We start from the raw sequence: 26,919 nt of genomic DNA, 5'->3' as shown, positions 1-26,919 counted from the left end.
CATTAGTTTACCTATTCATAGTCATTTCTGAGAGAAGTTTAGGGATGTTTCTTACTAGCAAAAGAGAGAAGGGCATAGATACATGTGTTTTAAAAATCTGAAAACAGGGGTTCCTGGGTGGCTCAGTTGGTTAAGCATCTGACTTCAGCTCAGGTCATGATCTCACAGTCCGTGAGTTCGAGCCCTGCGTCAGGCTCTGTGCTGACAGCTCAGAGCCTGGAGCCTGCTTCAGATTCTGTGTCTCCCTCTCTCTCTGCCCCTCCCTGCTCATGCTCTGTCTCTCTTTGTCTGAAAAATAAATAAAAACATTAAAAAAATAAAAAATAAAATATAAAAATCTGAAAACAAAATACTACATATTTATAGTTGAAATTGGGGGAAATAGAAAAAAACAGAAGATAAATAAATTGCTTACCATTTTTGGCATATGTGTCTCCTTTTTTCTTTCCCTGAGACCACTGATTCATAATTTTTTTCTGTTTTTTAGCATATATTTTATGATCTGCTTTCCACATACTACCTAATAAATACTTGCCCGTATTGTTAAATAGTCTACATAATTTTATTTTTTAAAGTTTTTTAGGTTTACTTATTTATTTTGAGAGAGAGAGACAACACATGCAAGTGGAGGAGGAGCAGAGAGAGAGGATCCCAAGCAGGCTCTGTATTGTCAGTGCAGAGCCCCGCACAGGGCTCAAACCCACAAACTGTGAGGTCATGAGCAGAGCCCAAACCAAGAATCAGACACTCAGCTGACTGAGCCACCCAGGCATCCCTAGTCTACATAATTTTAAATGGCTGCGTAGACTGTCTTCCATCCTTAAGATGTACTGTGGTTTAACTAATCTCCTATTGTAGGACATTTAGATTGTTTTAAGTATTTTCTATTAATACATCATTGAACATCCCTGTAAATAAATCTTTCCACATATTCCTGATTATTTCTTTAGAACAGATTGCTAGAAAGGGACTTGATGGTCAGACAGTTTCCTTTTTTTTTTTCTTTTAAGTAATCTCTACACCCAATGTGGTACTTGAACTTACAACCCTGAGACCCAGAGTTGCATGCTCTACCACCTTACCAGCCAGATGCCCCAGTATACATCTTTTTAAAGGCCATTGGCAGATACAGCTGAATTCCCCTCTAGCAATACTATATATTAAGATAATAAAACATTTATATTAGGATTCTGAATGTAGTCCAATTCTTTGTCTTGCAGCATTCCTTCTTAACTCTACAGTAAGTAGATGGAACCCATCTGTGTAATAGGGGAGACAGAGGTTATTAGTAATTCACAAACTGCATAATACTTTTAGAGGGGATGGGTTTAAGGAATACTATTGCAAATTGTACCCATAATGCAAATTTTTATTTAGCAATTTTAATTGAAATGAGATCATACTCTATGTCCTGTATAAGATATATCATGTGATTTTGTCGTAGTGTTTACATCAAAATGAAACTATGTGGAGTGCTGTTTATATATTGAAATGTTTTCATTTTTTTTACTTGTAGCCATATAAAGAAGATACTTAACAGTCATTTCTCAACAATTATATAGTCAACTGATGTAACAATGGTACTAATATTGGGACGAAGACTAAACAGAGAGGATCTTGGGGTGCGTGATTCCCCAGCTACTAAACGTAAAGTTTTTGAAATGGACCCTAAATCTCTGACAGGCCGTGAGTTTTTTGACTTCTCTTCAGGATCATCCCATGCTGAAAACATACTCCAGATATTCAATGAATTCCGAGACAGCCGCTTATTCACAGATGTTATCATTTGTGTGGAAGGCAAAGAATTTCCTTGCCATAGAGCTGTTCTCTCAGCCTGCAGTAGCTATTTCAGAGCTATGTTTTGTAACGACCACAGAGAAAGCAGAGAAATGTTGGTTGAGATTAATGGTATTTTAGCTGAAGCCATGGAATGTTTTTTGCAGTATGTTTATACTGGAAAAGTAAAGATCACTACAGAGAATGTACAATATCTCTTTGAAACATCAAGCCTCTTTCAGATTAGTGTTCTCCGTGATGCATGTGCCAAGTTCTTAGAGGAGCAACTTGATCCTTGTAACTGCTTAGGAATCCAGCGCTTTGCTGATACGCATTCCCTCAAAACACTCTTCACAAAATGCAAGAATTTTGCATTACAGACTTTTGAGGATGTGTCCCAGCATGAAGAATTTCTTGAGCTTGATAAAGATGAACTTATTGATTATATTTGTAGTGATGAACTTGTTATTGGTAAAGAGGAGATGGTTTTTGAAGCCGTCATGCGTTGGGTCTATCGTGCTGTTGATCTGAGAAGACCACTGTTACATGAGCTCCTGACACATGTGAGACTCCCTCTGTTGCATCCCAACTACTTTGTCCAAACAGTTGAGGTGGACCAATTGATCCAGAATTCTCCTGAGTGTTATCAGTTGTTGCATGAAGCAAGACGGTACCACATACTTGGGAATGAAATGATGTCCCCAAGGACTAGGCCACGCAGGTGAGAAAACTGTTTGTGAATGAACTACAACATAATCAACACAAGTTTTTATTTGTTTAATATTTTTAAACTTCCTGAGTGAAATCTCAGTTAGTCATTTTATGTATTGTCTACATGTAGCTTTATATGATTTAAGATTTGTTATGGATTATGTAAATAATTAAAATGCCCCCCTCCCCCCAAAAATAAAATAAAATGTCTCTGCCAGTGAAGGCTAGATTCAACAGTAACATTTTTTTGTTATTGTTCTGAGCTATGAAAGAGTATGGCAAAGGGTCTTTACAACTCTGCACATCTCAATATATTTCTACTTATTTCTCTTAACATTTATAGGATCCCAGATCATTTCACTTTTCTTTCCAGAGGGCCTTTGGATATAAAGTAGACTAAAGACTTTGGTAGACTGTCTTGGATTGCCTCTACATATAAAAAACAACCGACCAATTTACAGACTCCCTTTTTTCCAAACAGACAACTTGAAATATAATTGTGAAGTAAATAAGCTGCTATATATTGAGTGGATTCTTAGATGTAAAACCCATGTTTCAGATCTCTTCTTATTGCCATGGTTACTATATTTAATGTCAATCTCAATTTTTAAATTTTTTTCTGAATATAAAAATTGTATCATCAGAGAGAATTTAGAAATTTATGTTTGGAGGTGGGAATTCAATTCAGTATTATATTTGTATCATCTTACAATGTGTATTTATAAAGCACATATAGATTTTAATTCATAAACTATAGAAAAATAATATCCATGCTTTAATAATTGAAGGAATAATACTAAATGTGCCAAACTGTGAATAAGCAAGAAACAGCTATTGTGAGAAATATTACAGTAAAAAGTGTTTCTAATATCTTTCTAACAAAGCTAATTTTTTTTAATTGTGGTAAAAAAAAGCATATAACATAAGTTTACCTTCTTAACAATTTTTAAGTGTACTACTCAGTAGTGTTAAATATATTCACATTGTTGTGAAACTGGTGTTTATTTTTATTTTCACATAGCGTCTCCACTGTTCCTATAAATTTACTAGAGCATAGCTCTTAAATCAAATTTTTAGACTTGATTTTGATTATTATTGTTTTATATGTGATTAAAATTCAGCAGATTAGGAGATAGCATGTCTTTAAAATCTACACTAGTTTGGATATAGTAAGATTTAATCTCTTTCCTCATATGTAAAATGAGAATGATGATTTAAATAGTACTTAGTTAACTATTAAGTGCAATAACTCTTAAGGTACTCATCATCAGAAGTGGTGTGCAGAAGTACTTAAAAATTATTAGCTATTATTATTTATGTAGTATAGTATAGGTCTGACCCACTTTAAGAAAACTCCCAGTCTGAACTTTTTTGGATACAGTATTGGGTAATTAAAACTACAAAAAAATAATGTAATATTTCTTTGTATTAGAGTTAGAGTGCACTTTTTTCTTCAAAGTCAACTGAGTTTCATGAAAAGTAATTGCTTTATAAGAAAGAAATATAAAATATTTTACTCAGTTTTTTAACAAAGGACAAGAACATACAATTTTATTATATAATATACTGATTTTTTTAAGCTGTTATTTTATTTAAGGACTGTTATGAAACTTGGGCTGAGCTTAAAAATGTAAAAGACCAAGGTTCTTCAATGTATTAATTAAGAACACTGGGGATGCCTGGGTGGCTCAGCCAGTTAAGCACCAACTCTTGATTTTGGCTCAGGTCATGATCTTACGGTTCATGGGATCAATCCTCACGTCAGGCTCTGAGCTAATAGTGCAGAACCTGCTTGGGATTCTTTCTCTCCCTCTCTCTCTGCCCTCTCCTGCTTGTGCTCACTCTCTCTCCCAAAATAAATAAATAAACATTAAAAAAAAAAAAAAAAACACTGAACAGCTTTGGGACTGTTCTAGAACTTTTCCAGATACACAGTATCCCTCCAAGGGGAAAATCGTGTGTTTTCTTTTAGAGAGAAAGAGAGAGTGCACGGAGGAGAGGAGCAGAGGGAGAGAGAGAGAATCTCAAGGAGATTCCACACTCAGCATGGAGCCCTACATGGGGCTTGATCCCACGACCCTGGTATCATGACCTGAACTGAAATCAAGAGTTAGATGCTCAACCAACTGAGCCACCCATGTACCCCAAAATTGTGTATTTTTCTAAACAGAATGCCCTTATAGCAGAGAGAACGGTTTTGGGTCACATAGGGTTAGTAATACCTTTCCTGCATATCTCCTATATACGCATAAGATTAGAATTAGGGACCAAGGAATATATGTTGTAAAATCAAACCAAGTTATTTTATTATTAACATTATAAAAATATGACATAAATGAAATCAGATTGCAGCCTAAGGATAATTAAGCTTAGAATACAAATAGATAATTTTCCAATTCACTTAATTATTTGATTTGTAAAAATGTATTTTACATCCAATTTTTAAGGGAATCAATCCATTTCATACAGTGAAATAATCTGTATAAGGTTGTAATGTCATCTTTATTTAAGGGAAGAGTAGGAAAAACCAAACTGTAGTTACATTGAATTTACAGAATATTGTAAATGTAATAGAAGATATTTATTTTATGTAGGCATTACATGAGGAATATAAAGAGAAATGCTTTATTTTACAACTCTACCATCACCTCCTGTTCTTTATATTCTTTCACTTATCTGTTACTGCATATTAGTACCAATCACTAGGAATTTCATTATCTGAACAATGTGTATTGTTTGTACAGGTTCTCATCTTTCTGAGAAACTCCAAACTTCTTTGAAAGAGGAGTGATGTCTCCACTTCAAGTACAGTTCACTCCTCTGACTTCTGCTCCAGTCCCTCTACTGAAACTCCTCTCAATCAGGTCATTACTGACCTTCTATTTGTTATTTGTTAGCTTCTTTGCAGTCTTTATTCACTTGATCTCTCACTAGGATTTGACATTATCAATTGTTTTACTTTTTCTTGATGCTCTCTCCTCCACAAGCTTCTGAAACACTATTTTCCTTATGGTCTTCTTCTCCAGCTGCTCTTTTCCAATTTGATGGTTCTATGTCTTATCTTTGAAATGTTGATCATCCCCTTGGTTCACACCTGTCTGTCTTGCCTTATATTACATCTTCCCAGATTATCTCATCTATTCTCTTCATTTTACTTACCATATATGCTATTGACACTCAAACCTATATCTCCAGCCCAGACTTCTCTCTTTTATTCATGCATTCATTCAGCCAATTTTAAAAAAATTATTTGTTTATTTTTACTTCAGGATGCATCTTTAAAACAATAACATAGGCGTACCATGGTGGCTCAGTCAGTGAGCATCTAACTTCAGCTCAGGTCATGAGCTGAAATATTTTGTTAATTTTTTTAATGTTTATTTATATTTTGAGAGAGAGAGAGAGCGTGTGCAACAGCACGATAGGGGAGGGGCAGAGAGAAAGGGAGACACAGAATGTGGAGCAGAATCTCCAGGCTCTGAGCTGTCAGCACAGATCTGACATGGAGCTTCAACCCATGAACCGTGAGATCATGACCTGAGCCAAAGTCAGATGCTTAACTGACTGAGCCACCCAGGCGCCCCAATAATAATTCTTTCATATTAACTAATACCCAGTCCATATCCATATTTCCCCAATCCCTAAACTGTTCCATAATGAACCTTGATCCAGTCAAAGACCACTCATTGCATGTAGTTATTTCCACCAAGTCTTTTATTCTAGAACAGTTTTTCATAATTTTAACTTGTTGATGGGCAAGTTGCCCAGGAGAATATTGCACCTTCTGTATTAGGTTGCTTCCTTATGGTGTTACTTAGTTGAATTTAGCTATGTTTACTGGAAACTGGAAGTTAGCTCTACAAGCTCCAGCTTGATGGAGACAAGTTAAATATTTTTGGCTAGAATTCATCCTAGGTAATGTGTATATATTGTATGGCATTACATTAAGAGACATAGTATATCTGGTCGTCCCACCTTTAGTGATGCAAAAGTTAACTCTGGATTAGGGTGATGACAGTCTGTTCCTACCACTGTACAGTTAGGTTATAGTCCTCACATCAGCCAGTATTTCTTCAATGCTTATCCTGTGCCAAGTATTCTGTGGAGCTCAATCCATACTGGATATTCTAACTATATATACCCACGTGTCTCTCAAATGAGAGAGAAAACCCCAACATACATTATATTGAAAACAGTATGATAGGGTTACTTAGAAAGAAAGTATGGGCCAATCTAAGAGCATGTAAATTCTGATAATCTGTACTACCAGTTGTAAAGCCCTGGTAGAAAAAACAATAGAGACCAATCATAGGAATAAAGCTTAGGAATAGTTGTCTTTTTATTAATATATATTATGTAACTTTAAATCTCTGTACTAATAATACATAATACTGTTTTTTAATAAACAAGTGCAAGCATCATTATGTGTTCAGAATACTGGCTTCAGAATCAGGCTTAGTCTAAGATCTGGCTCTGTACGAACAGTTAATTCCATGACTTTAGGCAAAGCATTTTCACTTCTCTATCAGTTTCCTCTTGTCTAAAATAAGCCTAATGCCACTTTGTAATATTGCGAGGATTGGAAATACCATATGAAAAGTGTATACGCTCGTATTTGACACAAAAATACACAATAAAAGTTTTTACTTGTTTTATGAATAATAAAAATGCATTACAAATTTGTGCTATACTTTTACAGAATAGGAAATATTGTTTGAGAGACAGAAATGCTTAATGTGGTTTATTTTAAGCATAGTTTGTTCATGTCTATGGAAAAATTTGATGCTCTTTGTCACATTCCATTGAAGAATAAAGATAGCTAAGATTTAATAAGCTTATCATTTTGAGTTTGGAATCAGTTTTAAGTATTTTTCTAATAATTGTCTATCTTGCCTAATAATCAGTTAACTATATAATGAAAATTATGTGCATAAGGAAGACAAGGTTCAAGTTCCTGTTGGAAACCAATGAGTAGACAAAGATATGATTAAGATTTTGGGCAGGGGGTGGTGGTGCCTGGGTAGCTCAGTCGGTTAAGCAGCCAACTCTTGATTTTGGCATAGGTCATGGTCTCACAGTCATGAGATTGGCCCCACATCCAGCTCTGTGCTGAGGGTGGAGTCTGTTTGGGATTCTCTCTCTCTTCCTCTCTCTCTGCCCCTCCCCCACTCTCACTATCTCTGTCTCTCTCAAAATAAATACATAAATCTTTTAATTTGTTTGTTTGTTTGTTTTTAAGAAATAGTATTTTCGGGACATCTGGGTGGCTCAGTCGGTTGGGCATCCAACTCTTGATTTTGGCTCAGGTCATGATCCCAGGGTAGTGGGATCGGGCCCTGCATCAGGCACCATGCTGAGCATGGAGTTTATCTCTCTTTCTCACTCTCTGCCTCTCTCCCCCACTTGTGCTCGCCCTCTCTCTCTCTCTCTCTCACAGAAAAAAAAAAAAAAGAGTATTTTAAAATTCAGTGTTTTCAATTTTTTCCACTCCGTCTTAAGAATAATAATCTGTTATACTATAGTATGCATAGTTTACCATTTTTCTCCATGTTAGTTTCTTTATTTTTAACTCAAACATTTTTACATAAAAGTATACATGTAAGTCTCCCTCTACCTGACCCTTGATATATCAATTCTCCCCAAAGGATACCTGTTGCCAGTTTTTTGAACTCTTTAGAAATATACTTTGCATATAGAAGTGGGCATGTGAATATATGCGCACATACCTGCCTACTTTTTTTTTATACACTCCACTCTGCACCTTGTTTTTATCACTTATAAGTATCTTGGAGATTATTCTATATCAGCACATATAGATCTTTAAGTCAGTCTGTTTAGAGTATTCTCTTACTATGGACAGGTCACTAAGTGGGAAGGTTTTCAAAGGCTGTTTGGGCAAGCATGGAATCCAAACAAAGGGAGTTAGTAGATCTTTAGAATCAGAATCCTCTCAGCTAGTATAGCTTGAGCAAGTCTCCACAACCACAAAAATATTCTTACCAAAGAACCAGTAATGTTCAAGTTAGCTAACCTAAGATTCTTTTTCCCTTAGAAGTAACTTGAATGAGCACAGGAAATGTTTGCCTCTGTGATTATTATACTTTTTCATTCATTTACTTGTTGCTTCTATAACTGACCAAACCCCTCTTTTGATATGTAGGGTTTTTTTTTAGATATATTAATACATTGAGTTTAGTAAGTGTCATACCTTATGGACTAAAGAACCATGTAGTCTCATATCTCTATTTTAGTTAATTATTTTGTTTGGTGGAGCAGTTTTCAGATATTTTTGAATCTCGGAATATAGATTCATCCTATAGTATCATCTTGAATGCCTTTTTGTTCTAGTTGCCATCATCAGCTGGAGTAACTTATTTCCATTAAGGCTATCATCTCCCCACCATAGATAAAAGTTTTCCAAGCTCAAGAAATAAAAATAACTTCTATTGGGTTAACAGTCTCTATAATGAGAACACTAGACCTGTCTCTAAGTTAAAAGCCATTTGGTTGCAAATAAGACCTTCCATACAGGCAAAATTACTAGTTTATTGATCCTTTCAAATAAAAACACATTCCAGTACACCCAAAATGATCCTTTATTTAGTGGGACTAATTGTTTTTTTGTGTTTTGTTTTTTTTGTTTTTTTTAGTGGGACTAATTGTTTTGACCATTAGCTTTTTGTGCTCTTTTCTCTTGTCCCAAGGTACAAAAACATACAATATACGTTTATTAGGCGAAGAAGTCTTGAAAAAGGCAAGCAACATTAAGCAAAGAGAAACTATAAAACAAATAAAATGTTATAGGAAAAGTGTAAAGCACAATTCTATAATATAATAATAGTTGTATTGATTTTACATTAAAATAATTGGGAGTGGTTGGACCCCAATGACAGTATTTAGCAACTTTTGTTTTGATCAATCAATAAATAAGGCTTTGGGGCGCCTGGGTGGCTCAGTCGGTTAAGCGTCCGACTTTGGCTCAGGTCACGATCTTGCGGTATGTGAGTTCGAGCCCCGCGTCGGGCTCTGTGCTGACTGCTCAGAGCCTGGAGCCTGTTTCAGATTCTGTGTCTCCCTCTCTCTCTGACCCTCCCCTGTTCATGTTCTGTCTCTCTCTGTCTCAAAAATAAATAAACGTTAAAAAAAAATTTTTTTAAAAATAAATAAAAATAAATAAGGCTTTGAGGAATATCACATGGATTTGTTTTAGAGGTATTTTAAGTGTAATTTTGGGAAATGATACTTTTATGGAAAGAAAGAAGTTAATAGTTATACTACGTATCTGGTGTTATTCTTTTTACTTTTAATAGTTTTGTGTTGGAATTACTCATTTTGGAATACTTTAATAGTCTCATTTTGGAATTATTTGGAAAATAGTATTGATAATATTTCCATCTTTCCAATAATATTTTACTATGTACTAGATTAGGGTTATATGATTTGCTGGGTTCCTAAAAGTAATTTTTATTCCATCTATGAACAAGATTCTTTTCTACAATATATTTTTCTGCTTTTATAATGGAAAAATATGGCTGACATGGAACAGGAGAATGATTATTAGCTGGAAAAGCTATGAGTAAATGTAGCTAGAATAGAGTATTTCTGTTAGAGGAACATACCAGTATTGCTTAATTTTGTTTTTTTCTAGTGTAATTGTGTAACTTTAGTGTAATGACTAAAACTACAAATCAGTGTTCTGATGTGGTCTATCTTCCCTCCATATTTAAGTTAATAGAAGAGGGATTGTTAGCATTTTGCTTCATGAGACTTAAAATTATAACAACCATAAAACGTAGGTGCATTTTTCATTTCAGTTATATTTGTGAAAAAATATAAAAGCCAAATAACTTTCAAATTCCAAACTATCTATTGATCCTTATGAACAACAACAACAACAAAAAACTTAGATAAGTTTTTAGTTTTTCCTGTATCTAACTTAAATTTAAACTACAAAACAAAAGAATCCTGTGACTAACATAAACCTTAGGATTCTCTTAGTGCTCTAAATATTTTTTTTTTTCCACTCTAAAAATTCTCCGTGCTCATTATCATCTTGAAAATTTGTGTTGATAGAAGGAAGCCACACTATCCAGAGATAACTGTCGTTAGCACTTTGGTATATTCTTTCCAGATGCATTTTTTACATAGTATTGATGAGACCTTCTGTATAATTTTTGTCTTGCTTTTTTCCATTAACATTCTTTGTTATAAACTCTTTTAGTGACTGCTCAGTGTTTTGCTTTGGATTACTTTAATTACTTAACTTTAAAAGATTATTATAAAAAATAACTTCTGAATAAGTACACATACTCCTTTAAAGGGTACTTATACTATGAATTCGTTTTTTTAGAACTAGCAGTCTGATGAAAAAGCACCATTTGTCTACATTATCTTACCTTGGTATGATTATACACATCTGAATTGCTACAAAACTACATTTGAAAATCATCCTTATTAATACCAGGATTCCAGTTGAGTTAGGTAGGATCTTTAGACTGCTTTACAATTTTTGAGGCAAAACTCATAGAAAAAAGTACCCATAGAAATTTTCTGTGGAAAATGATGTCACTAAATCCCTTATAAATGTTCTCAAAGTAAGTCATTGGCAGCCTGTATTATTTGGCACATGCTCAGAGAATAAACTGTTTACTTTATAATCGTGTTCTGCTTTCTTAGTGATAATGGTATGTCTTTAGAGTTTCCAATGATCTTGCATGTATTTTATTATTTAAACATTCCTATAATAATTATTTTAGGTCAACTGGCTATTCTGAGGTGATTGTTGTCGTTGGAGGCTGTGAACGGGTTGGAGGATTTAATCTTCCATACACTGAGTGTTATGATCCTGTGACAGGAGAATGGAAGTCTTTGGCTAAGCTTCCAGAATTTACCAAATCAGAGTATGCGGTCTGTGCTCTAAGGAATGACATTCTTGTTTCAGGTAAAGAATTATTACTGTAGCAACTTTTAATTTGAACATAGCTTGGCTGTTTTAAAGAATAGTACTGTCTCAAAAAAAAAACAAAAACAAAAAACAGTGAAAGTGAATATGCCCACTTTAGGCAGATCAGTTTATACAACAAATAAAACCAAGAGTGACTTTTTGCGCTTAAAAACGAGCTCAAGATGATCTAGAGTGATTTATAAGAGATCCACTAGAAAAATGCTTGTAATCATCATATTTTAAATGTTATCAAATGCATATAGAATATAGTATAATTTTTCTTAACTTTTACCTGTTAACTTTGTTTTAGGGAACACAGTAAAGTATGCAAAGTGAAAAATAACCCATATAATTAAGCATCTCCAATCAACCCAGCTTTTCTGAAATTCTCCCAAAGTTTATGAAACATGATTTTCCTTAAAATTCTTAACTTCTTTTTTTTTTTTTAAATTTCTTTTTAACATCTGTTTTTGAGAGACAGAGTGCAAGCGGGGGAGGGGCAGAAAGAGAGGGATGCACAGAATCCAAAGCAGGCTCCAGGCTCTGAGCTGTCATAGCAGGGCCAGATACTGGGCTCAAACTCACAAACTGTGAGATCGTGACCTGATCTCGTGATCACGTGCTAAAGTCAAAAGCTCAACCAACTGAGCCACCCTGGTGCCCCAAAATTCTTAACTTCGTTTATGTGATGTTACATCTAAAATCAGAGACAGTAAAATGACAGACGTATACAAAGTATAACTACTGTATCAATGGTCCTAAGTCTGTTCATGGTTAATAATTTTACCAGCTTTGCAGATTACTATATTACTACCTGTTGAACAATGTAACAATACATACTTTATTTTGTACGATAGTATACTTTTGAAAAAATGGATGATTTAAAAAAACTTTTTTTAAATAATTCTGTTTGGGTGCTTCTGATGTCTGATTCAAATTAATAGTCTCATACATTTGTAAAATTCATATTCTGCATTTTATTATTTGGGGCCTATAATTATTATTTTTCAAGATAATCAGCCAAGTTTAAATCTGCTCTGTGGAACTATTTCCATTAAACTTTAAGAGGGTCTTTCATTTATTGAACTGAATTCACAAATTCTTAGACTGAATAAATCCTATGTTTTAATTATCTATGCCTTGAGCATAGTCCCTTAGTGATATATATATTATTGTGTGTACATTGTTTTGCATTTAAAGGTGGAAGAATCAATGGTCGTGATGTGTGGATTTATAACTCACAGTTAAATATTTGGATCAGAGTTGCTTCTCTAAATAAAGGCAGATGGCGTCACAAAATGGCTGTCCTCCTTGGTAAAGTAAGAAACCACTTTTTATTACTATTGCTGGTACATTTCCAAAATAAATACCACAGCTGAATCTTTCATTTTACTCACTCTCTGGGTATTTTGGATTCAAATTGTATTTCCTTCCATTTCTAACCTCAGTAGATAAACTGCAGATACAAACAATTTGACACTGTACTTTTGAATGGATATTTTGTTTTCCCAATTTGGAATTTGTGGCAGTGAAGCACATTTCTCTTTTTATGCTCCATTGGAGTCTGAATGCCTAAGAAGCATTGGAAAGTAAAGGAGTTACATCAAGTACAAAAACAGGCCAATGTCTAATCCAAGCAATCATTTTCCTTTGCTGACTGGCAGTCAGGAGGAGATACATTTATCTAGAGTGATGTTATTTTATCTTTTTTCTTTACACAAGTTAGGGACAAAAGTTTAAAGTAAGTGTTAAGATAAATTCAGCAACATATTTTAAAGAAAACTGATTATTGACTGTAGCTAATACATATTTAAAAATATATAATTTGGGGGCGCCTGGGTGGCTCGTCGGTTAAGCATCTGACTTCAGCTTAGGTCATGATCTTGAAGCAGTTTGAGAATTCAAGCCCTGTGTTGGGTTCTGTGCTGACAGCCTGGAACCTGCTTCGGAGTCTGTGTCTCCCTCACTCTCTGCCCTTCCCCCGTTCACACTCTGTCTCTCCCTCTCTCTGTCTCTCTCAAAAATAAATAAGCATTAAAAAAAGTAAAAGTATATAATTTATCTTCTTTGTCCTTAGGAACTTGAGAAACACTTATAGACTAGTGGTTTCCAAACTTTTTTAAACCAGCTACATCCTCTTTTTTTTTTTTTAACGTTATTTATTTATTTATTTTTATTTTTTATTTTTTAATTTTTTTAACGTTTATTTATTTTTGAGACAGAGACAGAGCATGAACAGGGGAGGGTCAGAGAGAGATGGAGACACAGAATCTGAAACAGGCTCCTGGCTCTGAGCTGTCAGCACAGAGGCTTTTATTTATTTTTGAGAGTGCAAGTCGGGGAAGTACAGAGAGGGGGACAAAGGATCCAAAGTGGGCTCCACACTGACAGCAGCGAGCCCAATGTGGGGCTTGAATTCACAAACTGTGAGATCGTGACCGGAGCCAAAGTTAGGACACTGAACCGACTGAGCCTACACCCTCTTTTTAAAGTTAAATCTAACATAAAAACCATTACACAGAACAGATAAAAATACAGCAGTATACCAAGGGCTCTTTAGCTTTTCACTACCTCCATCTCTGTCAGCTCCTCCAAAGCTACCTCAAATTAACGAGCAATCTGAGCAAAAGCAGCATACTTGCTTACACGGGTTTTTTGGGTTTTGTGGGGTTCTTTTTGTTTTTTGTTTTGTTTTGTTTTTTTATAGAAAGAGAGAGCATGGACCGAGGAGAGGGGCAGAGGGAGAGAGAGAGAGAATCCCAAGCACCCAGTGCAGCACCCAACACAGGGCTCGATCCCATAACTATGAGACTGTGACCTGAGCTAAAACCAAGAGTCAGATGCTTAACTGACCAAGCTACCCAGGCGCCCCGTTACTCATGTTTTGACTGGTTCCCTGAAGCCCTCTTCTAAAAAGATTGCTGCCTCTTAGGTCCTCCTATGGAGACATTTTAGAGCCACCAGTGAGAAAACAGAACTGCTCTAATTGAAACTGAGATGGTGCAGGAACCCTTCCCATTCAGCCTCTCATCAGCCCTCGTGCCCTCCCCCTATTTCCCCATGGAGGATTCTTGAAATTTATATACTGTAGAATACTAGAGTTTCTCAAAGCACATTTTGAAAGCTACTGTTTATTCCTAAGGATATTGATCTGTTGTGCTGCTGCTATTGACAGTCAATGAAACATTGAGGATCTTGAAATAGATGTAATGGAAATAAAATATTAATTCTATTTAAATATTTTCCAAAATCACTAGTTTGTTAGTACCTACTATATTATTTTTTTAATGTTTATTTATTTTTGAGAGAGAGAACATGGGAGAGGGGAAGAGAGAGAGGGAGACAGAGGATCTGAAGCAGGCTCTGTGCTGATAGCAGCAGCCTGATGCGGGACTCGAACTCATGCTCAGATCATCAGAGCCACCCAGGCACTCCAGTACTTACTGTATTGGTTTTGGTAGTCATGCGTCAAGAATGATAAAATATTACTGAAAAGGGGCAGCCAAAATATTCAAGGGGGTAGAAAGAGAAGAGATCTAACTAAAAAAAATAGTACTTATTTAGCCTGGAAGCACAAAGGCAAATGAAAATGATTGATGTCTCAAATATCATGTATGGATTGGAAAGCAATAATTTATTTGACCAATGTTAGTATACTTGACTTGAAGTTACCTAAATCTTAGAAGCAGTAAGTCAAGAAATGAAAGGAGTCTTTCTTACATAGCATATATTCAACTCATAGAAACTGTTGTCCAAAAAACTTACAGTATAAACTGAATTCAAGCCTATAAAATTATTTAAATTTATAAATTGTCACTATTAAGGTAGGATAGTAAGGATGATTTGGAATATAGAATCTAAATAGGAAGGAATCTTAGAGAATATTTCGTGTCACTTTTTCAATTGATAAAGAAACCTAATTCAGAGTGATTGAGTCACTTGCCCAAGGTTACAAAGACAGTGATAAAGCAGGGGCAAAACAAAACTCAGATTTTCTTAATCTAGAGGCCTTTCATCTTGATGCTCACAACATATATTATTAATTTATGCATGTAGGGGAATGATATTAAAGTTTAATGCTCAAAATTATATATGTGATAGGTATTATTACTGTCTACATTTTTAAATTGAGGAAATTAAAACTGAGTCTCAGAGGGTAGGTAAACTGCCCAAGGTTTACATTCCATGGCAATGCTAGATATGAACCCTGCCTCTCTTGACTTCAAAGCCAGGCCCTTAATTGCTACATTTTGCCACAGTTGCCATACCCTTTCCAGCTGGGTGACCTTGAGTAAATTACTTAACTTCTCTGGACATCATGTTGTTGAGAGAACAAACCCACCAAGAGACCATTTTAACATAATGTGAGAAGTGCAAGATTGAAATACGAAATAGCATTGGCTGCTCTGGAAATTTGGAGGAGCACAGAAAGATAAATTGTGGGAAGACTGGAATGTCAGTGTATAAAGTTTGGCCTTGACCCTTAGGCATCTACTGTTGAACTACTAAAGGGAATTGATGAGGTATTTTGGGAAGATTAATCTGTGGTTGAGGGAGCACAAGAGTGTAGACCAGGAGATTAATTGAGAAGTATAAAATGATATGGACCCTGACTTAGGATAGTGGCAATTGGTAACAAGAGGAAAAGACAGATGTGAGATGCTGTGAAAGAAGACTTAGTGGGACTTACTAGTTATTTAGATATGGAGGGAAGAGTTGATAATGACTGTTCATTAAAGGAATTGTGGATGTTAAACTGGAGAACATCTTTAGGTTAAAAGTTTCTTGTGTATCTCATGATTCTTAATGGGTTATTCTGCATATAGATCATTTAATAAATAGCTTGTTGATTAGTTCACCTGTCTCAAAGATATTACTCTGCCTACCTTCCTCATATTTGTGAAACCTACTGAAATGTATATATAGTATAGAGTTCATTATGTCCCAGGTACTTTGCTAGGCACAGTAGGTACTAAAATGAAGAACAAGATAGACCCTGCCTTCAGTAATCTCACAGTCTAGTAATCCTTGACTAATATTTTAGTTTTATAGGTTTATTATTTCATAAGAATCAAATATTTTCATTATCCATGAGTGTGAGTATTTAAGCAATCATGTAATTCTCAACATGAGCAGTATCACCCTTAAGGAGGTGACGATCAGTTCTTAGGGGTGAAAAGAATTGTACTCTTTCATATATAAAGCACAGATATATATACAGTACATAAGTGGATATACAATATATCTGTGGTATTAAAACTTCATTGGAGGGGGCTATTATGAAAAAATGTCTGAAAAGTATCATTGGTGGTGGTAAGAGGGTGCCAATAAAGTTTCAGAAACTGAGCTAAATATATTGCAATTACAGTTATCAAGGGCTTTTTAAAGACAGATCCCTTAATTTCTTAGTCAACTACTTAAAAAATTCAGATTTTTGACAATTAAGGTTTTTCCATGTATTTTGCATATTAGGTATATGTTGTTGGAGGCTATGATGGGCAAAACAGACTTAGCAGCGTGGAATGTTATGATTCCTTTTCAAATCGATGGACTGAAGTTGCTCCCCTTAAGGAAGCAGTGAGTTCTCCTGCCGTGACTAGCTGTGTAGGCAAATTGTTTGTGATTGGTGGAGGACCTGATGACAATACTTGTTCTGATAAGGTAAGCCATGTCATCTTATAGAAATTACCAATGATGTATATAAGGAGAAAACTACATAAGGCTCATCAAATAGAGAGCTAGGTCCCTTATTGTGAGGAACCTTTTAAAAATTGGTACTTTATCCTTTTGGGGGAAAACATTGAGTTTCAAGTTGCTGAAGTGAAATCCTAATATATCTAACAATTTTCCGTAAAAAGCTTTATCTAATTTTTTTGAAATAAGACTAATTTCAGAGTTTGGATCTTAGACTAAATAAATTGTTTTAAACCTCTTAACTGCAGTAGTCTACAGAATCAAAAAATTATTCACACAAAACACGGTTGGGAAGTGAATTAGCAGAGTAGGTAAGATACAGTAGCTATGCTGCTTCCAACTGGGTCATCTTCTGCGTACTTTAAAAGTATTTTTTAGAACAAAAAGGAGGAAAGGAAACCTCTGTAACGTAAATGGAGGACAGCTCAAAGTTGCTGCAGTCCATTGGATTCCTGGGATAAAAGAACATGTGCCATCCTCACACCTCAGAAAATACTGTTTTTATTCTGGAAACAAATGTCTAATACCTAATCCCTTTAGCAATTGTTTACTGAATTTTGTCAATCAATTCTTTTTTTTAATTGAATTGTAATATAATGTGGTCAAATGTTTCATATGTAGAATTCAGTAATACAGAATTTGTGGTAATTCAAAGTACACTGAATTGAAATTTACTTGTGTTCTTTTGAAGAAATGACTTCCTAAAAGTATAAAGAAATTGTATTTAAATGGAGGCATAGTTATCCTATAGGACACAATTTTTTTTAATCTATACTGTTAATTTTCTTTTTTTTTTTTTTAATGTTTATTTATTTATTTTGAGAGAGAAAAAGAGCCAGTTAGGAGCAGAGAGAGAGAGAGAGAGAGAGAGAGAGAGAGAGAGAATCCCAAGCAGGCTCCACACTGTCAGTGCAGACCCCAACGTGGGGCTAGATCTCACAGACTGTGAGCCAAAACCAAGAGTTGGATGCTTAAGCAACTGAGCCACCCAGACACCCCAACTGTTAATTTTAACGGAAATAAGTAAAGAAACTTACCATGATAGCCTAGCCAGTCATCCTGGAAATAATCTCTGTGTGTGTTACTCTGTTCTGCTTGATAGTAATAAATTTGCATCTGAGAATTTTGTAATTCAGACATTTCCCTATCAAGCTAACCTTTCTTAATTCTGTGAACTAACGTGAATTAATTAATGTAAATTAATTAATAGGATTTGATTTTTAATCATGTTTCTATGTATCGGTAGACTTTTTTATTAAGTAAATTTGCATTGTTGTTTAGAAGTTTTAATTAAATATTTCTATACATTACTAGGTTCAATCTTATGATCCAGAAACCAATTCTTGGCTACTTCGTGCAGCTATCCCAATTGCCAAGCGGTGTATAACAGCCGTATCCTTAAACAACCTGATATATGTTGCTGGTGGGCTGACCAAGGCAATATACTGTTATGATCCAGTTGAAGATTACTGGATGCATGTACAGAATACATTCAGCCGACAGGTAATAACGTAAAACAGTCCAAAAGAAAAATCAACCAACGAGGGACCAAGTACATGGCCATTATAAATATACTGTAATTTCACTGTTAATATATTTTATGTGTGCTTGAATTATTTCATAACTTTTAAAACTCCACATTAAGCATATGGTATGATGTTTTGAACTCCTTCCAGAGAATTGTTTTATTGAAATAGCTTAATTTTTACCATCCCATGGTGAAGCAGCTGTTGTACTTGAGCTGGTGACTTTTTTCCCTTGACCTTTTTCAGAATCTACTCTAGTCCTTATCCCTATTTCTTAGGTATTTTGAAGAAAACAAATGTTCCCAAACTGGTTTCTTTCCTTCTGTGGCTTTTATCATAAAAGAAATGGCTGTGCTCAGGTCTCCTTCCTCCTATCTGTACTCCTACTCCACCTCTACCCTCTGCCTCCCCAAAAGCCTTCTCTTGGCCTTTGATTCATGGCTCCAACCTCCCTCTTTCTACCACCAAAATGCTTGATGGTTCTGATGCTGGAAGTCTAGCTCTACCTATACCACTCTAAGGTGTTATACTGCCAGAGGTCATTACTAATAATCTCAGTTTCATTCATATACTCTTACTTTTTCTATCCAACCCTTAAATATAAGTTTTCCTTGAGCCTCTTTCCCCCTCCCTCTTCCCAGTTTCTACTCTGTTCCTGAGTGATCACATTTATTGCCCAGTACTGATATACTTCAAGTCTTTATCATCATTAAAACCTCTCTCTTGTGCTCCAGACTCAAATTTCCAACTGCCTATTTGATATTTTTTATGATGTTCTATGACTTCAAACTTAAACCAGAATTCATCATCTTCCCCAACCCTACTTTTTCTGTTTCCAGGCAACCTAGTGAATAAAAGAATTGTTTCTTCCTTACTCACACTCACAGCACATCTGGCACCAGATATGTGCCACACCAACCAATTCTCCATCTCCAGCTGAGTGTCTTACAATTCAATTCAGTTCTAACACTTATCTACCTGGAGTTAGAGTCAGATTCTGCAAGTTAAGAGCTCAGTCCCCAAGACTGCCACTGCCTCAGACGCCAGCCACTAGCTCCAGCTTGTCCCCAGTACTTTTGACACACTGGCTATAAATTAACATTCCCATAACCCCTCCTTGGGTTCGGTAATTTGTAAGAACAGCTCGCAGAACTCAGGGAAACACTTGTGTTTATTTGGTTTTTTGTATATTAAAGGATATTATAAATGATACAGATGAACAGCCAGATGAAGAAGCACATAGGGTAAGGTCCAGAAGGGTCCAAAGCACACAGGAGCTTCTGTTCTGGGGTTGAGGTGCACCCTTCCCCAATCCAGAAACTGTTCGAATCTTATACTTTGGGAATTTTTGTGGAGGCTTCATTATATAATTATTAATTTAATTTCTAGCCCCTGTCCCCTCTCCAGAGAACAGGGAGTGGGGATGAAAGTTTCAAGATTCTAATTATGGCATGATCTTTTTGGTGACCAGTCCCCATCCAGGAACCAGCCAATAGTCACCTCATTAAAACAAAAGACATTCCTATCACTCAGGAAATTCCAAGGGATTTAGGAGCTCTGTGACAGGAACTGGAGGCAGAGACTAATATATATTTTTCTACTGTTTCACACCGAGACTTATCTCTTAGATTTTCCTCCACTTTCTCCTAAATTGAATCAATCCAACATATCGGTTCTGTGTCCCCAGAGTTTTTCCTATTCTTTTCCATTCCTGTGGTTCCTGCTTTTGTTCAAGTTCTTATTAGTTCTTCCCTCAACAAAAACAGTAATATTCTAATTAGCGTTTAATGTCTTCTCTAACCCATTTTGCCACCCATTATTTCCCAACGAATCCTATTATATTCCTCCTCTGATTGGAAACATACTGACTAAAATCCAAAAGTTTTCCCACTTCATTCTAGACCTTCTGTTGTCTGAGCCCTGCTTGCCTTTTTAGCTTCACTTTCTGCAACTTTATCCCAATTACATTAAGTATCTGTTAACTTGCATTTGCAATATAGACCATACATGTTCTTGCCTTGGTTCATGCTATCCTCTTAGGCTCTAATGCCTTTTCTACCTTCTCTACTTGTTTTTTTTTTTTGTTTGTTTGTTTTTTTTTTTTAATTTTTTAACGTTTATTTATTTTTGAGACAGAGAGAGACAGAGCATGAACGGGGGAGGGTCAGAGAGACAGGGAGACACAGAATCTGAAACAGGCCCCAGGCTCTGAGCTGTCAGCACAGAGCCCGACGCGGGGCTCAAACTCACAGACTGTGAGATCATGACCCGAGCTGAAGTCGGACGCTCAACTAACTGAGCCACCCAGGCGCCCCTCCACCTTCTCTACTTGTAACACTACTCTTCTTTCAAGGACCACTTCATGTTACAACAAACTGAAGTTTCCCTGTTCAGAATTAATCTGATCTGATCTGTCACTGCACTTATACCTCTATTATGGCAGTCATATATTCTGTTATGAGTATCAATGTTTATTTCTGTACCGGAATTCCATCTTCTTAAGAATACTGTTTTTTCTCTTTCCCAATGTATCTTGTATTAATTGGTGCTCAGTAAATATTTACTGAATAAGTAAAAAATGAGACAGTGAAGTAACAAAGGACCTAATTTTAAGAGTCTTAAATGTAATATCCCTAACAGATATAGACTATAAATATAATGAATAGGGATTGAGTATAACACCATTTTTCTTAAGTTGTTGACATTGAGGTATAGTCTCTAATTAGTAATGTATTCAAAATAACATTGCCTCAACTGATGAAAGGGACATAATAGTATCTTAAGCTTCATGGTACAGAGGTAATATAATCTTCTATCATTCTTGTATCACATTTAAGTAAAATGAATCACATTTCTCTAGCTCAGTGGCCTCTACTGGAAAGGACAATCTCCAGTTCTGCAGAAGTAAGAGTGTGCCTTACCATATAAGAACCCATATTATGGTCATATTCACCTGTGTGACAAGTGTTTACACTTATTTCTAAAATTTTTTAAAAACTTTTTTTATGTTTATTTATTTGGGGGGGGGGGTGGGCAGAGAGTGAGAGGGAGACACAGAATCCAAAACAGGCTCCAGGCTGCGAGCTGTCAGCACAGAGCCTGACATGGGGCTCAAACCTACAACCACGAGATCGTGACCTGAGCCAAAGTCAGACACTTAACCGACTGAGCCACTCACGTGCCCCTAAATTTTTTTTTTTTTTTAAGTAAACTCTACCCCCAATGTGGGACTTGAATTCATGATCCTGAGATCAAGAGTCACATGCTCTACCAACTGAGCCAAGTAGATGCCCTAATTTGTAAATGTTTTAATCAAAGCTAATATATATTGGCTTATTAAGTGAATATTTTAAAGTATAATGCATTTTCACCAAGAACTGTTCATTCAGAACTTAGCTATATCATATAAAATGATAACAACTTAGGAAGATAATTGCCAACATCTAGTATAATGCAGGACATACAATGAATATGTTTTTAACTACATGATTGAGATAAAACTATGAAAAAACAATGGGACAAACATGGCACATTTTTTCTAATTAATGAATAATCTGACTTCGGAAATTTCAAAGAAGAAACATTTAGATAAGAAGTGTATTAAATCTATTATGACAAAGACAAATCATTGAAGTCCAAATCAAGTGTTCTATATCAAATCTCTTGAAGCAAAAAATAATGATATTTCTGGTATTATTTTTTCTCCTCAGTCCATTCTTACTACCAGTACTTCTAAGTGTATATTTGTAAACATTATTAATAGGTAATTTTTGAACCATCTGTTTGCCTACCCTTTTGACGCTAATCAGTGAAAAAGGAAAAATCAGCTGTAATTTCATGTTAGACAGTTATTTGAGTCAGACTAGTTTTTTAAATGCTTAGAATATTAAGTAGCAAAAAAGCTAAAAAAAAAAAAAAATGAGCTCTTTGTTTTGCAGACCTAAGGGACCTAATGCAACCTTTTTCTCTTTCTGTTCCTTACTATTTCCGTGCCTCTTGACTCTGCATGATTCCTAAAAGCTACAAGTTGCTATTTTAAACATATTTTGCTTTTTAACTCTTGTCAAGAACATCCTTTGAAAAATTGTGGAATTTTTTTTAGGTCAATGATATTTGTTTTTTAGAGTAATTATGTTATTGACAGAAAAGAGTAAAATTTAGCTAAGAATCCCATTATGTGCAAGGTTAAAATATTATTTAGGAAATTTCTATGTGCCAGCCAAAGTCCTAATAACAGTGCTTTGTTAATTTGTTTATAACTCTTTCTCTCATTCATTCATTCAACTTGGGGGTAATCCTATATGAGGAGTAATGTTCCTACTCCTTGGTCATGTAATAGCCACTTTCTACAATAAGAGAGCTTCCTGTAATAGGAGAAGCAAGCCATGTTCTTCAAAACTATTTTTGTTCAACTACTGTTAAGTTAAAACCCTTCTCTCTGTCCACTTAGCCCCCACTCCACCTCCCACATCTTGGCCCCAACCAATAACATATCTTAACATTTCATTCATGCAAAATTATCTGGCACTCATACATAGAGCAGGAGTTGGGCAAAAGGGAGCTTATTTGATGTGTCCTATTTTTTTGGTCTGTTAAAGCAGGTCTTATTTTTCAGTTTGCTACTAAATCCCTTACCTTCAAGAATTAATTTTTTTTTTTTTTTTTTTATTTGGTTGAACAGGAAAACTGTGGTATGTCTGTGTGTAATGGTAAAATATATATCCTGGGTGGAAGACGGGAAAATGGAGAAGCCACAGACACTATTCTCTGTTATGATCCTGCAACAAGTATCATCACAGGGGTAGCTGCAATGCCCAGGCCAGTGTCCTATCATGGCTGTGTGACTATTCATAGATACAATGAAAAATGCTTTAAGCTCTAAAGCCGGGATACCTCACCCAAGAAGCCACACCAATCCAAGATGAGAGGTTTGAAAAACTCCAGAGTGGAAACTTGACATATCTCCTTTGTGCCATGTACGCAAAAAAAGTAAAGATAATAATTGTGGTGCCTTTCCCCCCAAAATAACCTTTCAAACTGTAATAAAGCCTTTCCTGTAATTGGGAAAAAAATTTTGTTGTTTTTGAAAGTAATAGTGGTTATTGCTTGGGTTTTGAGAGTGTACCTTTGTTAAGTATTTGTAAGAAACTTATGTGGAGTCAGAAATAATGTCTGCCTGAATAACTTTTAGGAATTTGTGAATGGTTTCTTCATTTATGTATGTTTATCTGCAAGCCTATATATTCTTTGTCATATTATGTATAGAAAACTGCATGACTTAGGCTTCGTTTAGGTTGGATCACATAATGCTTAGAATGCTTAGAATGCATTCTAAGAGGGGAAATCAGTTTCAAAAATCTTTTTCACTAAAGATATATCCAACCTGATTAATTTTATTGAAAGTTTTTTCAGTAATTGATAAAAATGTAGTAACAATTTGAGTATCATAAAGTACTGAATTATCATGACTTACTTCTTAGAATTGTTGTCTTGTATTAAACATATTTTTGGAAGAACATTGGGTAGGAGATAGAAATGCAAATGCCCCTAAAATGGGGATTAAAATTATAGGTTTATTCCTAAGAAAAAAATTATATAAGACCATTGAAGGGGAAAATGACCACTGTGGCTCTCAAAGTATTTATGTATCATCTCCAAATCCTCTAAGGAAGCACCTTTTCTTGAACCTGGCAAAAGAGTTGAAATCCACATTGCAAGATTATTTTGTAGAAAATGGGGACAAATTTTCTCCCTAACCCAGTAGGGTTTGACTTCATTAGTATGGTGCTTTGGGTGAGGTCCTCTTCCCTGGTTATCCTCCTTTCCTGTGAACAGGTAAAAATCTTGGAGTCTCCACTGTTAAGTTGCCTTTGAAGGATAAAGCAGGGACCACCTATCAGTGGGTCCATTTTTCTTTTAAAATTAGCTATACAAAAAACTAGCAGCATTATTTGCAGTTTAAGATAAATCTTTCATTTGGTACCCATTGTGGAAAATACTGGTCAACATTCTCAAGCTTCTATACAACAAACAAGTTACCTTTGTCTAGATTTTTCAACTCCAGTTTATAAGCTTACTAGTTTTCAGAAAGGAATGTAAAATTTTTTTCTAAGGCAAATGGAATGGCAGGAACTGTAGCAAAGTGATTAGTGTTATTCCTGGGTAAACAGATATAATTTACAACATTTGAGGGACGTTCCAGGGATGTTTCAGGTAGCCTGCTGGATTTCAACTTCCCAGGCACTATTGTCGTCTCACATCATAATTATATACTCCTGTCACAGGAGAGATGATGCAAATATGTGACTATAGTGTCACCAGATTTCTATGAAAACCAAGTTAGTAATCAAAAACCTAACATTGATAAACCACTTTTGTTTTCTCATCTTAGAATGATACAGAGATTTCTAATCATACGGCATCAACTTCAATGCTTAGCTGGAATCTGAATTCTGAGAAAAGCTCTAAAGATCTTACAAATGTTTAGGAAATTTTAATTTTTCAAATGTAATTTGAAATGATATGTACCTTTTTGAGATAATTATCAGAGCAATTCAGAAAACAATTTTCTATCATTTTAGTTGAAAGACAATTGTACATATAATTGGGACACTTGTTTGAATTTTAGAATAAACATCTACTTCTGCAATATACCTTTTGTAGATAATGGAAATTATTTAGTTCAGAAATTCTTTGCAGTAGATGAGATAATGTATGAGAAAAGTGTTTTGTAAATGCTAAGGATTATACAAATGATACTTGTTATTTTCATGTGTATTTGTAAGGTTGTGCCCATAATACAGACACTTCACACACAAAAAAAAAATCTTCTCAAGATAACTTGTATCCATAGTAACTTTTGTCTATTGTAAAAGTGTTAACTATTTACTTGTATTTCATCTTACATTTATTTTTAATATCCATGTGTTTATTGTACTAAATTTGAAATGAAATTCTAGAAAACAATTTTGTCTAAACATAGACTTCATACCAATATCATTTAATTTTTCTACATGATTTAAAACTAAGTAGGCCACCAAGAACTTAGCTTGGATCCTATGAAATTAACAATTTTTGAAATTACCCAACTGATATTTCAATATCCTTTAACTATTTATCTTTCTTTAGTGATTATTGATAAATAATGGTGTTAGCATTGATAAAAAAGAATTTTAGGGTATAATTAGTATATCAAAATATCAAAAGGGATTCGTAAACCAAATTGTGACAGATTATATTCATAGTGTCATCACATAGTTGACAGGCTTTCTTTTGATAGGAGATGTTCACATAAGCTTTGGGTTAGTATGTATGTATATACATGTGTATATAGATAGATAGTACGGTTATGTACACACATATATACAAACACCAAGAAATTGATCAGTTTGTGATGATCAGAAGGAAGCACATAAAGTAAAAATTGGTTGACCTTATTAAATTCAATTCCAGAAGATTTTTTTTTTATTTGGGCATTTCTATCATTCTTTTTTACATTTGAAAGTACACGATGAGGAGCACCTGGCTGGCTCAGTCAGTAGAGCATGCAACTCTTGATCTTGGGGTTGTGAGTTCAAGCCCCACATTGGGTGTAGATATTACTTAAAAGAGTTTGAAAGTACATGATGAGTGTTAGTGTAATAAATCGCATACAGTCAGAATCTGTATAATACATAAAGTTTCACAAGATCAGAAAACAAATTGGAGGTAGAGACGAGTTTGCTAAACCCAGCTGTGATACCTCAGTGGGAAAAGGAATTCAAGTGTATGTTTGTGGATCAACAGGAAAGTATAGTTGTTTTTTGTTCATGAACATGTGTTTTCCTATGTATGAGTGAGCTATAAAGTGGTCTAATTTTTACAACAGAAGACCTTCTTTTTCTACTTTAATCTTCCCACTGACTACTGCACAGGTATGAAATAGTAGCTTATTGAATTTTCAGTAACCTTTTTTTCCCCCTAGATGACTGAAATATAGATATTTACTCCATTTAAACCAGGTGTTAAGGAAAAAAATGATGTAAATACTCAGGGAGGGTATTAACTTGTCATTTTTGCCTATTTGGTGTGTTTAAAATGCCATAACTAAATAACCTTCAGTTCATGATTCTAGAGTAAATTTAATTTGGTTAAGGGGCTTCACACAGGCGGTGGTTGAACATTCATTCTTTTATATTTAGAAAGATGAAAATGTTTTGTGGACTGATACATTTTTCTCTTAGTGAATATGAATTGTTTATGTATCTCTACTGTCATACACCCTTTTGA

General features: G+C 35.0%; 1 protein-coding gene across 5 annotated transcripts in view; it reads left to right on the top strand.

Annotated features, from left to right (window-relative positions):
* KLHL24 (kelch like family member 24) overlaps positions 1 to 26,175 on the top strand; it is a 41,067-nt gene extending 14,892 nt beyond the window's left edge. For 4 of the 5 annotated variants that reach the window (XM_042954824.1, XM_042954822.1, XM_042954821.1 and 1 more), the window contains 6 exons: positions 1,517 to 2,497; positions 11,244 to 11,428; positions 12,632 to 12,750; positions 16,904 to 17,092; positions 18,440 to 18,628; positions 23,333 to 26,175. In XM_042954824.1, the coding sequence (XP_042810758.1) occupies positions 1,578 to 2,497; positions 11,244 to 11,428; positions 12,632 to 12,750; positions 16,904 to 17,092; positions 18,440 to 18,628; positions 23,333 to 23,533 (1,803 nt within the window). In that variant the 5' untranslated portion in view covers positions 1,517 to 1,577 and the 3' untranslated portion in view covers positions 23,534 to 26,175. Of the gene's footprint in view, positions 1 to 1,516; positions 2,498 to 4,890; positions 5,352 to 11,243; positions 11,429 to 12,631; positions 12,751 to 16,903; positions 17,093 to 18,439; positions 18,629 to 23,332 lie in introns of those variants that run through there. The other variant, XM_042954825.1, reaches the window with a different exon arrangement.
* The last annotated feature ends 744 nt before the right edge of the window (positions 26,176 to 26,919 follow it).

The sequence above is a fragment of the Panthera leo genome, chromosome C2, assembly GCF_018350215.1.
Source record: "Panthera leo isolate Ple1 chromosome C2, P.leo_Ple1_pat1.1, whole genome shotgun sequence".
In the NCBI taxonomy this organism is placed as follows: domain Eukaryota; kingdom Metazoa; phylum Chordata; class Mammalia; order Carnivora; family Felidae; genus Panthera; species Panthera leo.
This window is presented reverse-complemented; position numbering and strand designations above follow the sequence as displayed.